This window comes from Bufo gargarizans, chromosome 6 (genome assembly GCF_014858855.1).
Source record: "Bufo gargarizans isolate SCDJY-AF-19 chromosome 6, ASM1485885v1, whole genome shotgun sequence".
NCBI classification, from domain to species: Eukaryota; Metazoa; Chordata; class Amphibia; order Anura; family Bufonidae; genus Bufo; species Bufo gargarizans.
This window is the reverse complement of record NC_058085.1, coordinates 352,840,427-352,854,011: the sequence shown is the minus strand read 5'-3', so window position 1 is coordinate 352,854,011 and position 13,585 is coordinate 352,840,427. Positions and strand designations below refer to the sequence as shown.

At 41.4% G+C, this 13,585-nt stretch overlaps 1 protein-coding gene across 1 annotated transcript in view; it reads right to left on the bottom strand.

Moving 5' to 3' along the window:
• The window catches only part of LOC122942213 (alpha-2-macroglobulin-like protein 1), a 132,790-nt gene that overhangs the window by 23,959 nt on the left and 95,246 nt on the right, over positions 1–13,585 (bottom strand). Inside the window, 6 exon segments of the mRNA XM_044299713.1 lie at positions 904–979; positions 1,564–1,740; positions 4,466–4,549; positions 6,429–6,480; positions 8,336–8,457; positions 9,812–9,929. Of these exon segments, the coding sequence (XP_044155648.1) occupies positions 904–979; positions 1,564–1,740; positions 4,466–4,549; positions 6,429–6,480; positions 8,336–8,457; positions 9,812–9,929 (629 nt within the window).

Here is a 13,585-nt window from a genome sequence, read left to right as displayed (position 1 = left end):
GCTTTTTTGAAAAATCATCAGCTTGCCAGCCGCGATCATTGGCTGGCAAGCTGATGACGAAATGGTCCCTGACGAAATGCCGGCGCGAACTGCGCATGCGCGGGCCGCATAGCGCGTCATCTCGCGTCTCGCGAGATGACGCGTATATGCGTCGTTGTGCGCAGCGCTGCCGCCTCCGGACCGCACATCTGCGTTAGGCGGTCCGGAGGCGGTTAAGGACTCTAGTATTTCACAGGACAAATTCAATACATTATTGTGACATGCTAGAAAACCAATTCATCACCACTAGATGGCCACAGATGTATGGAGAAAAGTATTAGGACACCCTTCATCATTAAATTCAGGTTGTTCATTCAGCCCCATTGTCACAGGTGTATAAAGTCCAGCACACACAGTCTTCTTTTACAAACATTTGGCAAAGAATGGCTTGTTATAAAGAGCTCACGAAATTTCAAAGTGCTCCTGAAATTGGATGCCACTGCTGCAACAAGACATTTCACCATCAAGTGTCTTATCATTGCAAAATGGAAGCATCTAGGAACCACATCAACTCAGACATAGAGTGGCAGACCACGTAAAGTTACTTAGTGGGACTTACATACATTATAGCACAGAACTTTCAAATATAGGTAAGTGGTTTTTCCAGGATTAGAAAAACGTGGCTGCTTTCTTTTAAAAACAGTACTACGCCTGTCTACAGTTTGTGTGTGGTATTGCAGCTCTTCTCATTCAGGCATAACGCATATGGTGCTGATTCTGGAAAAAAGCAGCCATGCTTTTCTAGTCCTGGATGACCCCTTTAAGTGAAATAGTGGCCTGAACACCAAGTCACAAATTGGCAAGCTTGTATATAAATGTCACTTGTATAAGGCTTGTAATCCAATATCTGGCTTTAGTACCTACCAGGTGCTACCGGGGAGGCCATGGTAAACACTGTAAGAGCCATCGGCCTTTTTAAACATCAGCTGTCTAAGATAACCTGTATAACAAAATAGATTAGAAGTCAGAAAATCTGCACCGGAGGTAAAACCAAACATAAGTTACACATAAGCAGTCAGGTGATGGGATTCAAAGAGACCAGTCACATCTTGCAAGCTGACTTGCAAGCTGAAAGGTTAAGCATTTCTTTAAATAAAGACCAATTATAAATTATTATTTTTTTAGCCCAAAATGAGTAAATGCTATCATAAAAGTATCTCTTCTCTGAAACACAGCAGTATTCCAGTGTAAAACATAGCTCTATATCATGAGAAACCCTGTCGGGAATTCATGATCCGTGGTTCAGGCAGCATGAACCAGATCATGGGTTCTCTTTAAGGTTAAAAATACGAGACCAAGTCACAAAATGGTGAGCTATTTCCGACAGGTGTGACATGGGTGATGAGTGAAGCAGGTTACTGGGGTCACACCAGAGTTGTAGGACTCTCCAACCTCCATTACAATTCCAAATTTGTCACCATGCTAGAGGAATGGTCAGCATTCGTTAGGAAAATTATCCATCATATTGCCAAATTGTTGATTCATCAGACATTTGTTTCTCTCACAATTATCCATATAACTCACCTTTGGTTAGATAGGTGGTAGATCTCTCTTTTATTTTAGGTGTTAGGTTCTTGGTGGTCTCCAAATATTTTACAATGTAAGAAATTGGAATGAAATCCACCAAATTCTGCTCCCCAGATCCAAACGGAAGAGTCAGGGTCTCACCAATGTTAGATATGGAGCTTCCCATTAAGTCACCTGCCGAAACAGCATAGGAAAAACCATGGTGAACCCACTGACTTCCTAGAAATAGTGTGCAATCATTTTAGGCAAGATTTGATTGGCATGTGCTAAGGTTTACAAGACACTAAGATAGTTTATAGCTAGGAATAACCCTGGAGAGTTCTATATACTGTATGTCCAATATGTGTGGCTATTTGTTGACTTACTATACTTACAGTCATAGGTGTGCGCACCCTAATCAAGCCTGCTGGCTGGTGAATACTAATGAAGCGCTTCCATTTTGGAAGCGCTTATTAGAACCGGAGGACTAGGAAGCAGTGAACGCTCTGTACTTATCGCTTCCTGGTCCTCGGCTGTCGGCTGTGCAGGGCTGCGCACAGCGTGAGGCACTCGTGAGGCACTTTGTGACGTCACCCTGTGCCCGCCAGTTCAGAGCACGCAGCCGGGAGCCGACATCAGGAGGAAGAAAATGGCGGGCGGTAAGGAGCATCCAGGAGCAGAGAGGTGTTTTTTTTTTTTAAATGAGGCTGCTGGGGGGCATTAATGGGGGCTAATGAGAGGCATAATGGAGGCTAATAAGAGGCATAATGGGGCCTAATGAGAGGCATAATGGGGGCTAATGAGGCATATGGGGCTAATGAGGCATATGGGGGTAATGAGGCATATGGGGGTAATGAGAGGCATAATGGGGACCAATGAAGCATAAGGGCTGATAATGGGGGCTAATGAGGCATAAGGGCTGATAATGGTGGTTAATGAGGTATAAGGGCTGACAATGGGGGCTAATGAGGCATAAGAGCTGGTGATGGGGGCTAATTAGGCATAAGGGCTGATGATGGGGGCTAATACGACATAAGGGCTGTTGATTGGGGATAATGGGGTATAATTGGGGCTAATGAGGCATAATGGGAGCTAATGAGAGGCATAATAGGGGCTAATGAGGCATAAGGGCTGATAATGGGGGCTAATGGCATAAAGGTTATATATATATACAGTACAGACCAAAAGTTTGGACACACCTTCTCATTCAAAGAGTTTTCTTTATTTTCATGACTATGAAAATTGTAGATTCACACTGAAGGCATCAAAACTATGAATTAACACATGTGTAATTATATACATAACAAAAAAGTGTGAAACAACTGAAAATATGTCATATTCTAGGTTCTTCAAAGTAGCCACCTTTTGCTTTGATTACTGCTTTGCACACTCTTGGCATTCTCTTGATGAGCTTCAAGAGGTAGTCACCTGAAATGGTCTTCCAACAGTCTTGAAGGAGTTCCCAGAGATGCTTAGCACTTGTTGGCCCTTTTGCCTTCACTCTGCGGTCCAGCTCACCCCAAACCATCTCGATTGGGTTCAGGTCCGGTGACTGTGGAGGCCAGGTCATCTGGCGCAGCACCCCATCACTCTCCTTCATGGTCAAATAGCCCTTACACAGCCTGGAGGTGTGTTTGGGCTCATTGTCCTGTTGAAAAATAAATGATGGTCCAACTAAACGCAAACCGGATGGAATAGCATGCCGCTGCAAGATGCTGTGGTAGCCATGCTGATTCAGTATGCCTTTAATTTTGAATAAATCCCCAACAGTGTCACCAGCAAAGCACCCCCACACCATCACACCTCCTCCTCCATGCTTCACGGTGGGAACCAGGCATGTAGAGTCCATCCGGTCACCTTTTCTGCTTCGCACAAAGACATGGTGGTTGGAACCAAAGATCTCAAATTTGGACTCATCAGACCAAAGCACAGATTTCCACTGGTCTAATGTCCATTCCTTGTGTTCTTTAGCCCAAACAAGTCTCTTCTGCTTGTTGCCTGTCCTTAGCAGTGGTTTCTTAGCAGATATTCTACCATGAAGACCTGATTCACACAGTCTCCTCTTAACAGTTGTTCTAGAGATGTGTCTGCTGCTAGAACTCTGTGTGGCATTGACCTGGTCTCTAATCTGAGCTGCTGTTAACCTGCGATTTCTGAGGCTGGTGACTCGGGTGAACTTATCCTCCGCAGCAGAGGTGACTCTTGGTCTTCCTTTCCTGGGGCGGTCCGCATGTGAGCCAGTTTCTTTGTAGCGCTTGATGGTTTTTGTGACTGCACTTGGGGACACTTTCAAAGTTTTCCCAATTTTTCGGACTGACTGACCTTAATTTCTTAAAGTAATGATGGCCACTCATTTTTCTTTACTTAGCTGCTTTTTACTTGCCATAATACAAATTCTAACAGTCTATTCAGTAGGACTATCAGCTGTGTATCCATCTGACTTCTCCACAACCCAACTGATGGTCCCAACCCCATTTATAAGGCAAAAAACCACACTTATTAAACCTGACAGGGCACACCTGTGAAGTGAAAACCATTTCAGGTGACTACCTCTTAAAGCTCATCAAGAGAATGCCAAGAGTGTGCAAAGCAGTAATCAAAGCAAAAGGTGGCTACTTTGAAGAACCTAGAATATGACATATGTTCAGTTGTTTCACACTTTTTTGTTATGTATATAATTCCACATGTGTTAATTCATAGTTTTGATGCCTTCAGTGTGAATCTACAATTTTCATAGTCATGAAAATAAAGAAAACTCTTTGAATGAGAAGGTGTGTCCAAACTTTTGGTCTGTACTGTATATACATACATACATACATACATACATACACACGTGCCCGCAGTGTTTGTGCTTTAGGGTGCATACCCTAATGCAATAGGCTGCGCACACGCCTAGGCTTGCAATACAGAAAATTCTCACCTAAAACAGAGATAAGGGCTTGTTCTGAGCCTGGCACCACCTTCTCTGGAACGTCCAACATAACGGTTCTCCTCACACTGTCTCCTAGAAGAACAGGGAATATCACAAGATGACACCAGTGTAGACTGTGAGAGGACTAATAGACTGTCCTAATAACTTATTCTTTATTCCTATTATATCATTGTTTTAGATTTTGGTTCTTTTTAGTGTTAAAATGCAGTATAATATTGAATAATGAGAGAAAAGAAGAAATGAATCGCACATCCACTGCTAATGCTATGATCTCATCCCTGCGTTCCTGCAGGAGACAGCACTGAATCGCGCATGTGTACTACCTCCATGCTACATGCTAAATGAGGCATTTGTGTACATTTTGATCAAAAGGCATAAGCCTACTCACCACGCCAAGGTTGCCTCTATGAGTGGGTCCTAACCTAAAATTGCCGCGGCACTACACGGTGCAATGCGTTTTGATGAAAAACGCATCAAAACGCATTGCACCCGCGCGGAAAAAACTGAACAACTAAACGCAATTGCAGCCAAAACTGACTGAACTTGCTTGCAAAATGGTGCGAGTTTAACTGAACGCACCCTGAACGCATCCGGACCAAATCTGTCACGCTCGTGTGAACTCAGCCTTAGGCCTCTTTCACACGACCGTTTTTTTTTTCCGTTTTGCGGGCCGTTTTTTGCGGTCCGTATACGGTCCGTACTCAGCCTTATAGTGTTGCAGTGCCGGTCAATGGCAGATGCCCTTTCAGTTCTTAATCTATCATTATGGTGGTTGTGGCTCAGTTTTTCTCATTAACCCCATTATGCTGTAGCCAGTTCTGGCCTCCATCATGTGATTTTATTCGTTTTATTTCATCCCATCTTTCCGAGACTTCTAACATTTAATCTTTCTTTCAATATATCCATAAGTGAGCTTTTTTTTTTTTTACTGGAAGAGTTATATTTTTTATAACAACATTTTAGAGTACATAAAATAAAGTATTTAAAAACTTTTTGGGGGAAAGGGATGAAAAACAAAAACTAATTCTGCAATATTTTTTGGGTGGGTGGGGGTTTGCTGGTAGAGTTAAATTTTTACATCTTTCTCCGTTACTGCAGGTCAGTGCCCTTATGGTGATACAACATTTATATACAGTTGTTGTCCTTATGTACTACTTTTGAACAATAAAAACATCTTTTTGCTCTTTTTTACGATCATTTGCTTTTGCTGTATTCTGAGATCCCAAACTTTTTTTTCTTGTTTTTTGAGGGATCAGTGGAACACTTTTGAATTATTTTTTTTTGTAATTGGTGAAATGCCTGTAATCCGTGACAAGTTCATGTTAGGCTACTTTCACACTTGCGTCCGGGGCTCTGCTTGTAAGTTCCGTTTGAAGGCTCTCACAAGCGGGCCTGAACGGATCCGTCCAGCCCTAATGCATTCTGAGTGGATGCGGATCCGCTCAGAATGCATCAGTCTGGCTCCGTTTGTCCTCCGCTCCGCTCAGCAGGCGGACACCTGAACGCTGCTTGCAGCATTCTGGTGTCCGCCTGGCCGTGCGGAGGCAAACGGATCCGTCCAGACTTACAATGTAAGTCAATGGGGACGGATCCGTTTGAAGTTAACACAGTATGGTTCGATTTTCAAACGGATCCGTCCCCCATTGACTTTCAATGTAAAGTCAAAACGGATCCGTTTGCATTATCATGAACAAAAAAAAATATATATATATATTTTTTTTTGTTCATGGTAATGCAAACGGATCCGTTCTGAACGGATCTAAGCGTTTGCATTATAGGTGCGGATCCGTCTGTGCAGATACCAGACGGATCCGCACCGAACGCAAGTGTGAAAGTAGCCTTACACATGCAGTTATTGCAACAAAATCTCTGTGGAATACCCTGGAAAAGACACTTGCAATACAACAAAAGTACATCTCTTTTATACATAACTCCAACAATGATTTGCTACCTGATGGGCAGAGGAGAAACGTCTGAGTATTTTCTTCTAAAATTCCAGAAGGCTAGTTAGAAAAAAAAAATAAAAATATTGTAAAAACAATGTATTGATACCATGAATTAACATACACATTAATTTTATCTTATGCACTTATATAGCACTGACATATTCCGCTTACAGACATTATTATCGCTTATTGTCCGCAATGGGGCTCACAATCTAAGTTCGCTATCAGTATGTCTTTGGAGTGTGGGAGGAAACCGGAGAACCAGGAGGAAACCCCGGCAGGAGAACATTACAAACTCCACTACGTAATTCCATTACTGCATCTGTGGGCAGGTTTACAACATTGTGGTAGACAAATCGTAGCGTCCCAGAATAACACAAAAAAAAAAATCTTTTATTTTACTTTGTGTTAATGGTTAAAAATGGTTGCAGCTTTGGTTATTGAGTGCTAGGTGTTCACTACTTTTCACTACTTCAAATAATAAGTTATTTGACATTTTTGATATCTTCATATTAGCTCATAGACTGTAAGCCCTTGTGGGCAGGGTGCTCTCTCCTTCTGTACCAGTTTGTAGCTTGTCTTGTTCAAGCTGATTGACCTGATGGCTGTGTGACGCCTGATCTCTCTGTGTTTGTACAAGTACCTAGATGAGGCAAACTTCTGTATAGTTAGAGCCCAGTCAGGCAATGTATTTCATTTTCCGTTTGAGTTCCTGTGAACTGATTCCCAAAGGGAATGTTCACCTTTTGGCTGCCATGGACTGTTTGGAGAAAAATAAAGTTGTTTTGGACTTTTAACCCCAAACTGCACAAAACTGCTCAAATTGGCCGCCCCTTACTATTTACACATTGCTGTAATTTAGTTTTTACACTCAAGCACATTTTGGCCCAAAGTTCTTCATTGGTATTCATTTCTTGGCATACTGAATCCTGTTATGAACCTTGAAATAATATACCTTATCTTTCATAACTCTTCAACAGAAAAAAGTTTGTTGGGATAAAGTCTGGTGAATCGAGGTGGCCTCTTCTACCTATCCACCTACAGTATTGGGTAATTTTTTTAGTCAAGAAAATTACGCAACTCTAAAGCATAGTGAGGATGTCCTCCGTCTTGCTGAAAATAGAAGCCTTGATTTTCACAGCCCAACTGCAATTACATTTTTCTGGGGCATGTTAAGGTACAGGACTGAGTTAACCGTTGTAGAGTAAAAGATGGGTCCAATTACCCCTTTCCATGAAAGTCCTGCCCAAACTGTAACACAGGTTGATTTAATTGTTCTTCAATTGTTGCAGAGGGGGTTTCTGTCTGGTAATAAACATAGTTGTGCCTATTAACAGCACCTGAAAGTTTGGAGTTGGCATCATCAGACCGAATTATTTTTTTCCAATAATGCCATCACCTTGTTTCTTCATTCAAAATTGCCTAAAAAAAATTGTAAATGCTGATCTGGATCATCCACTAATAATCCATGAATTAATCTTGGCCAATACATTTTTAGCTCTAAGCGTTAGACAAGCCAAAGATCTACGGGAAATGTCCAACACTTTAGAACCTCACTTTTTAGGGCTTTGAGTACTTTCCAGTTCCTCTAACATATCATTTTCATCAGTAATAACACTCACAAGTCGACCATTTTCTGGTGCATTACAAATGCATCCGGTCTACTTGGTGGAGCTGTTGTAAAATCTCTCCATTCCTGTTTAATCTTTTTAGCATTCTCGGTCTTTTAATATTGTTTGATTATAAATTTTTGTTGTTCCTTTCAAAAATGAAATATTTTTAGAAAGTTTTAAAAATCTCCTCCTGTATACATTTTGTATGCACCCACTTGTATATTGACTTCTTTAGGGGAAATAATGGAAAAATACACAAGATATTCACGAGACTCTGGAATATCTTATATACTACTTACCTTTACTATGATGGTTTTCTCAATGCTGTCTTCTTTTTGATCCTTTCTGGCAGTTTGGAGCTGGTCTGTGCAGCCGCCTTCAAGCTTTAGAGAAGTACTGCTCACATGGACCTTAACGTTTCCTTACAATTGAAGAACAAATGGTTTAGATGTAAAAACAGCAAGCGGATATATATATATATATATATATATATATAAAACTTCTTTTATGTGAGTAAGGGTGCTGGGTGGTTGGAGAAGGGGGGGATGGAGAAGGGGGAGGGAGGGGTGGATGGAGGGATTAGTAGTACAGTACTATCTGCTCATTGTAAAAATAAAAAAGTAATCTGGGAAATACTATGGGCCAGATTTATCATGACTCTGACAGCTCACTCCACTTTCACATATGGCTAAAGTCAGTTTTAGCCAAGTCAGATTTATGATCGCCCCTTTAAGACTGTAATAAATGTGGTTTGACGGTAGCAGTTTATCCGTCAGTAAGCAGCTTTACAAAAGTCGCACGTTTTTATGAAAAAGTCGCATGTTCTATTAAAAAGTCTCATAAGATAAGCATGGTCCTCACTGGAGTGAAGTTGCGACTTTTTTGCGACTTTTTTGCGACTTTTTAAAAAAGTCCCAATACTAAATCTGTCTTGAGATTCATTTACATACAAAAACACGCCCACTTTCAGAAAACTGGCGAGCATAGTGCAGAGCAGAAAAAAGTCGCAAATTTGTGCGCAGTTTTAGCCTTTGGGACTTTTTTGCGACTTTTCCACTCCACAAAAGTGACTTTGCCTAATGATATATCTGGCCCATATGTATTTATGTCAGAAGTTGTGCTTTTTTTTTTTTTTTTTTTAGAATAATGATACAGCCATTTTATTTGATACTTTTGTGCTGATTCTTCCCCCCCCCCTCTATATTAAGAACACTATAGTCACCAGAACCACAACAGCTAAACGTAGTAGTTCTGGTGTCTATAGCATGTCTCTGCAAGTTTTTTAATGTAAACACTGCCTTTTCAGAAAAAAAGGCAGTATTAGCATTACTGCCAAGGAACACCTCTAGTGTAAGGCTGAGTTCATACTTTAGTTATTTGGTCAGTTTTGGCCCGTAATTTACCAAATAAGTGAAGTGTGCAGTGATTCTAAGAGCGACGCCTGTCATCTGCACGTCATACTGACTCACAGTATTGTTTCACTACCACAGCAGACTCCCTATGTGTGTTACTGCAAGGCACAGTGTTCTACACCACTATACAGGCTCTCTGCAGCCAGGAAATAGCTGTTTTTTAAAGCGATTCGTCACAAATAAATTCGGATCGAATCAAATCTTTGTGGAAAATTCGTCGAACCGACCGAATCGAATTTATGAGAGATTTGCTCATCCTTACAATGGTTTAAAATGAATCAATCAAATAAATCAAATTAATAATAACTGCCATGACAAATAATTACTCACAAACTAAACATATGTCGGCTTGCGTGTACCTACCTGGTTTTGAAGCAGACACGTTCCATGTAAAGCTGGCAGCAAGATCATCACAGATACACCGCGACTGCTCCTTGTTCTCGATTGTTGGGAAATTCATGTCAGAAAGAGACACAAATACCTGTTTCATGTGGAAAAAACAGAGAGTTTTGATCTTTTCACATTACATATGTCCTATTGCTATTATGCTAAGCCATAAGCTCAATACTTTAGTGCACATTGAAAGGTAAACTTAGTCTGTGATTTATGCAGGTGTTTACAGTTAGACTGTTTTATATTGTTGAACTTCATTTTATGTGTTTATTGTTATATATTCTGTTCATTTGCACTGTTAATGGGGTTGTCTCCTTTTTTTAATACTGATGTACATATCAGTATTAGGCTACTTTCACATCAGCGTTTTTTGCGGATCCATCATGGATCTGTCATGAACGGATCCAGTTGTATTACGGTATGTCTTCTATAGCCATGACGGATTCGTCATGAACACCATTGAAGGTCAATGGGGGAAGGATACGTTTTCTATTGTGTCAGAGACAATGGATCCGTCCCAATTGACTTACATTGTATGTCAGGACGGATCCGTCTTGCTCCGCACCACATCGCGGACAGAAAAACACTGGTTACGACGGATCTCAATAGCGGAATTGAAAAAGGCTAATGTGAAAGTAGCCTTAGCTGGCTGTGCATTAGCCCTTTCCACAAAGAAGTGCATATATAGTGCATTTAAGGGGTTTAGTGCAGTAACAAGGGGTTGCCCGCTTTGATAATATTGAGGACCTACGTCCTATTTACTTGAACAGGAAAGATCTGTACCATAGAAGTGAATGGGACAGCTAAGATGTTATTACACCTGCTCACTGCTGCAATGTTGACAGGTAAACAGTGAAGAGAAAGCAGCTCTTGTTCGAGTGCTGCTTTCTCTTCTAACAGCTGATTGGGGGGGTGCCGGGAGTCAGACCCCTGCTAATCAGATATTGATGACCTATTCTGAGGACAGGTCATCAATACTAAAATAGTGGTCAACCCTTTTAATGTTCAATATCTGCACTCGGAAAGGGTTAATGCAAAGGCAACTAATACTGAGTGACTTTCTACCTATGCACTGAGAAGTTATTATGAAAGACAATGAACAGTTTTTTTGGGGGAAAAACAGACACATTGAACTTTTGACTGTCTGATTTAGCTCTTTTCTTTATGTCCGAAGACTTGTTTATGTTTGGAAATACTCCTTAGTCATTCCCATAGACTTGTATTAAAACTCTATACAAGTATATGACAAACTGACATTGCAACATTGTTTCTGTTTAGGCCATACGCCTCAGCTCTACTCGGCTCTACTCCAGCCTCCTGCTCTAGAGTTCTACTGTAGTTACAAACTGTATATAAGAAGATCAGTCAGAGCCCTTACTTATCTGCAGATAGAGATAAATGTTTAGTAGGAGAGGCTCTGCTAGACCGCATGAGTGACCATTGAAGAAGATACTGAAGATAATGAGATGGGTTTACTCTGCCACAGACCCTGGGTCACCAGCCCTGTGACCAGGGGATCAGCTGAAAGACTGAACCACAGACCCTGGGCCACCAACCCTTTGGCCAGGGCACTATCCTTCTGAGAGAAACGGACAGATAGCTCAGACCTTTCCTCAGCACAGAACTCTGACCTGATCCTGACTCTCTAGACTTCTTTCTCATTGGGGTGCAGCACACCTTACCATCCCTTCTGGAGACCAGCAACACCTCAACAGGGTTTAGGGGACTCGGTGTAGTGTTGGGACTATCCCAGACCCTGACACTGCATATGATTATTATTTTAAAGCTCCATTCAATCCATAACACAGTATATATTTAAAAGAACTTCCATACATAAGATGCAATGCAAAAATATTTCAATAAAAATGAGCCGACACTGAGTCATCGACTACAGAGGGAAAACAGGCGAGTGGATCTTGTAGACAAGGGGTTACAACTTCTGTGTAAAATAATTAGAGATGAGAGAATTTATAGAAAATTTGATTTAGCTGCTTTGCCGAATTTTACAAAAAAATTTGTTTCGTGACGAAGTACTTCGTCACGAAGCGCATTTTTTTGTAAGTAGCAGGTGCAATGACAGGAAGCTGCGATAGCGCCGCCCCTGTCATTGTACCCCTCAGATGCCGTTTTCATACATGATCGCAGCATCTGAGTGTAAAATGAACAATAATTCAAACTTACAAACTCAAACTTGCCGCCTCCATTTGCTCGCGACGAGCTGGCCACTGCCATCTTGCTTTAAGCTCTCGAAATCCTGTGCATCGTGAGATTACCTCATCACGCCGGCTGGTCTGGTGATGTTTGGCGTCATCACGTCGGCCGGCGTGATGATGTAATCTCGCGCCGCACAGGATTTCGGCCGAGATCTTCAAGCAAGATGGAGGCTGGAGGCCCATCGCGAGCAAATGGAGGAAGTAAGTTTTAATTTTTTTGTTTTTTTATACTATTTCAGGTTAAATCGATTCGCTGACACGAAGCACGAGGAAATTCGGCTTCTAGGCAAATCGAATTTATCCTGAAATTCGGATCGAATTTCCCTTTGTGGGATTCAATTCGCTCATCTCTAAAATTAATAATTACGTTCATGGACATTTGTACTCAAAGGGGTTGTCCTATGATTAATTAAGACACTTCTCTGTTAACGAGGACCTGTTGCCTCTCCTGACATGTCTGTTTGAGTAACTACTTTCATTCCCCATGTAATACCAATTCTGGATATTCTTTTCTTATGAATCTATGTTGTGTCATTCCTTTATTATTCCTGCTCAAAATTATAATTGAATTACTAGGAGTTTGGAATGAAAGTCCAGATGGGTATTACCAGTTGGGGGTGTGTCCATGCTCATATGGACCTTCATTGCAAACTGTGAGCAATTCAGTCATCATGAAATGGCAACATACAGTCATAGGAATAGATGCCTCCAGAATTGTTATTACAAGGGAGAAGCATGTGTTGCTGTTACATACTTCTTATGGTGCTAACTGGTGTTTTTGTTCACTTTTGCTGCTAGTGAGAATTTGCTTGTAGTTAGCTCACTGATTCTTTTTGGCTAGCTTCACAATAGCAGGAATCATACTACACAAGAGGATCCAGTGGTGGGCATGTGTGACAACCTCAAATAGACACATTAGACATTGGACACTATGGGGGAGATTTACCAAGACTGGCGCTCTGTCTGGATATCATCTGTGCTTCTGGAGGATGCGCCTCATTTATGATGAGGTGCACACCTTGCCATAAATTAGGTGCATCCTCCTACAGTCCATGGACCTGTGCTCCTGTGAGGAGCTTACCTGGGACAGCACTGTATATGGTATAGCAGCTGTGCTTGGTATTGCAGCTCGGCTCACTTGACAGATGAACGTGATGTCACTAGGCTAAGCTATGAGACGGCCGCTGACTTCTCAAATAGCTGATTGGTGGGTGTCCCAGGTGTCAGACCCTCACCTATTAGATACTGATGACCTATCCAGAGGATAGATCATCAGAAAAAAAAGGCTTGGAAAACTACTTGAACATCCTCCTCTCTTTTGATACTTTATCATTTTGAAACAAAAACTTTTAAAAATATTTTCCTAAGCAATTTCCACTTTCTTTCTTTCTTCTAAAAAACCTCAGACCATAAGCGTCTCTGGATGTTAGCCAGAGCCTTCCCCCATTATTTTGTCTTCAATACAACAGTGTGATTAGTTCTGTCCCTCTTGCAACTCCCCCCCCCCCCCCCAGTTATCCACTATGTAATA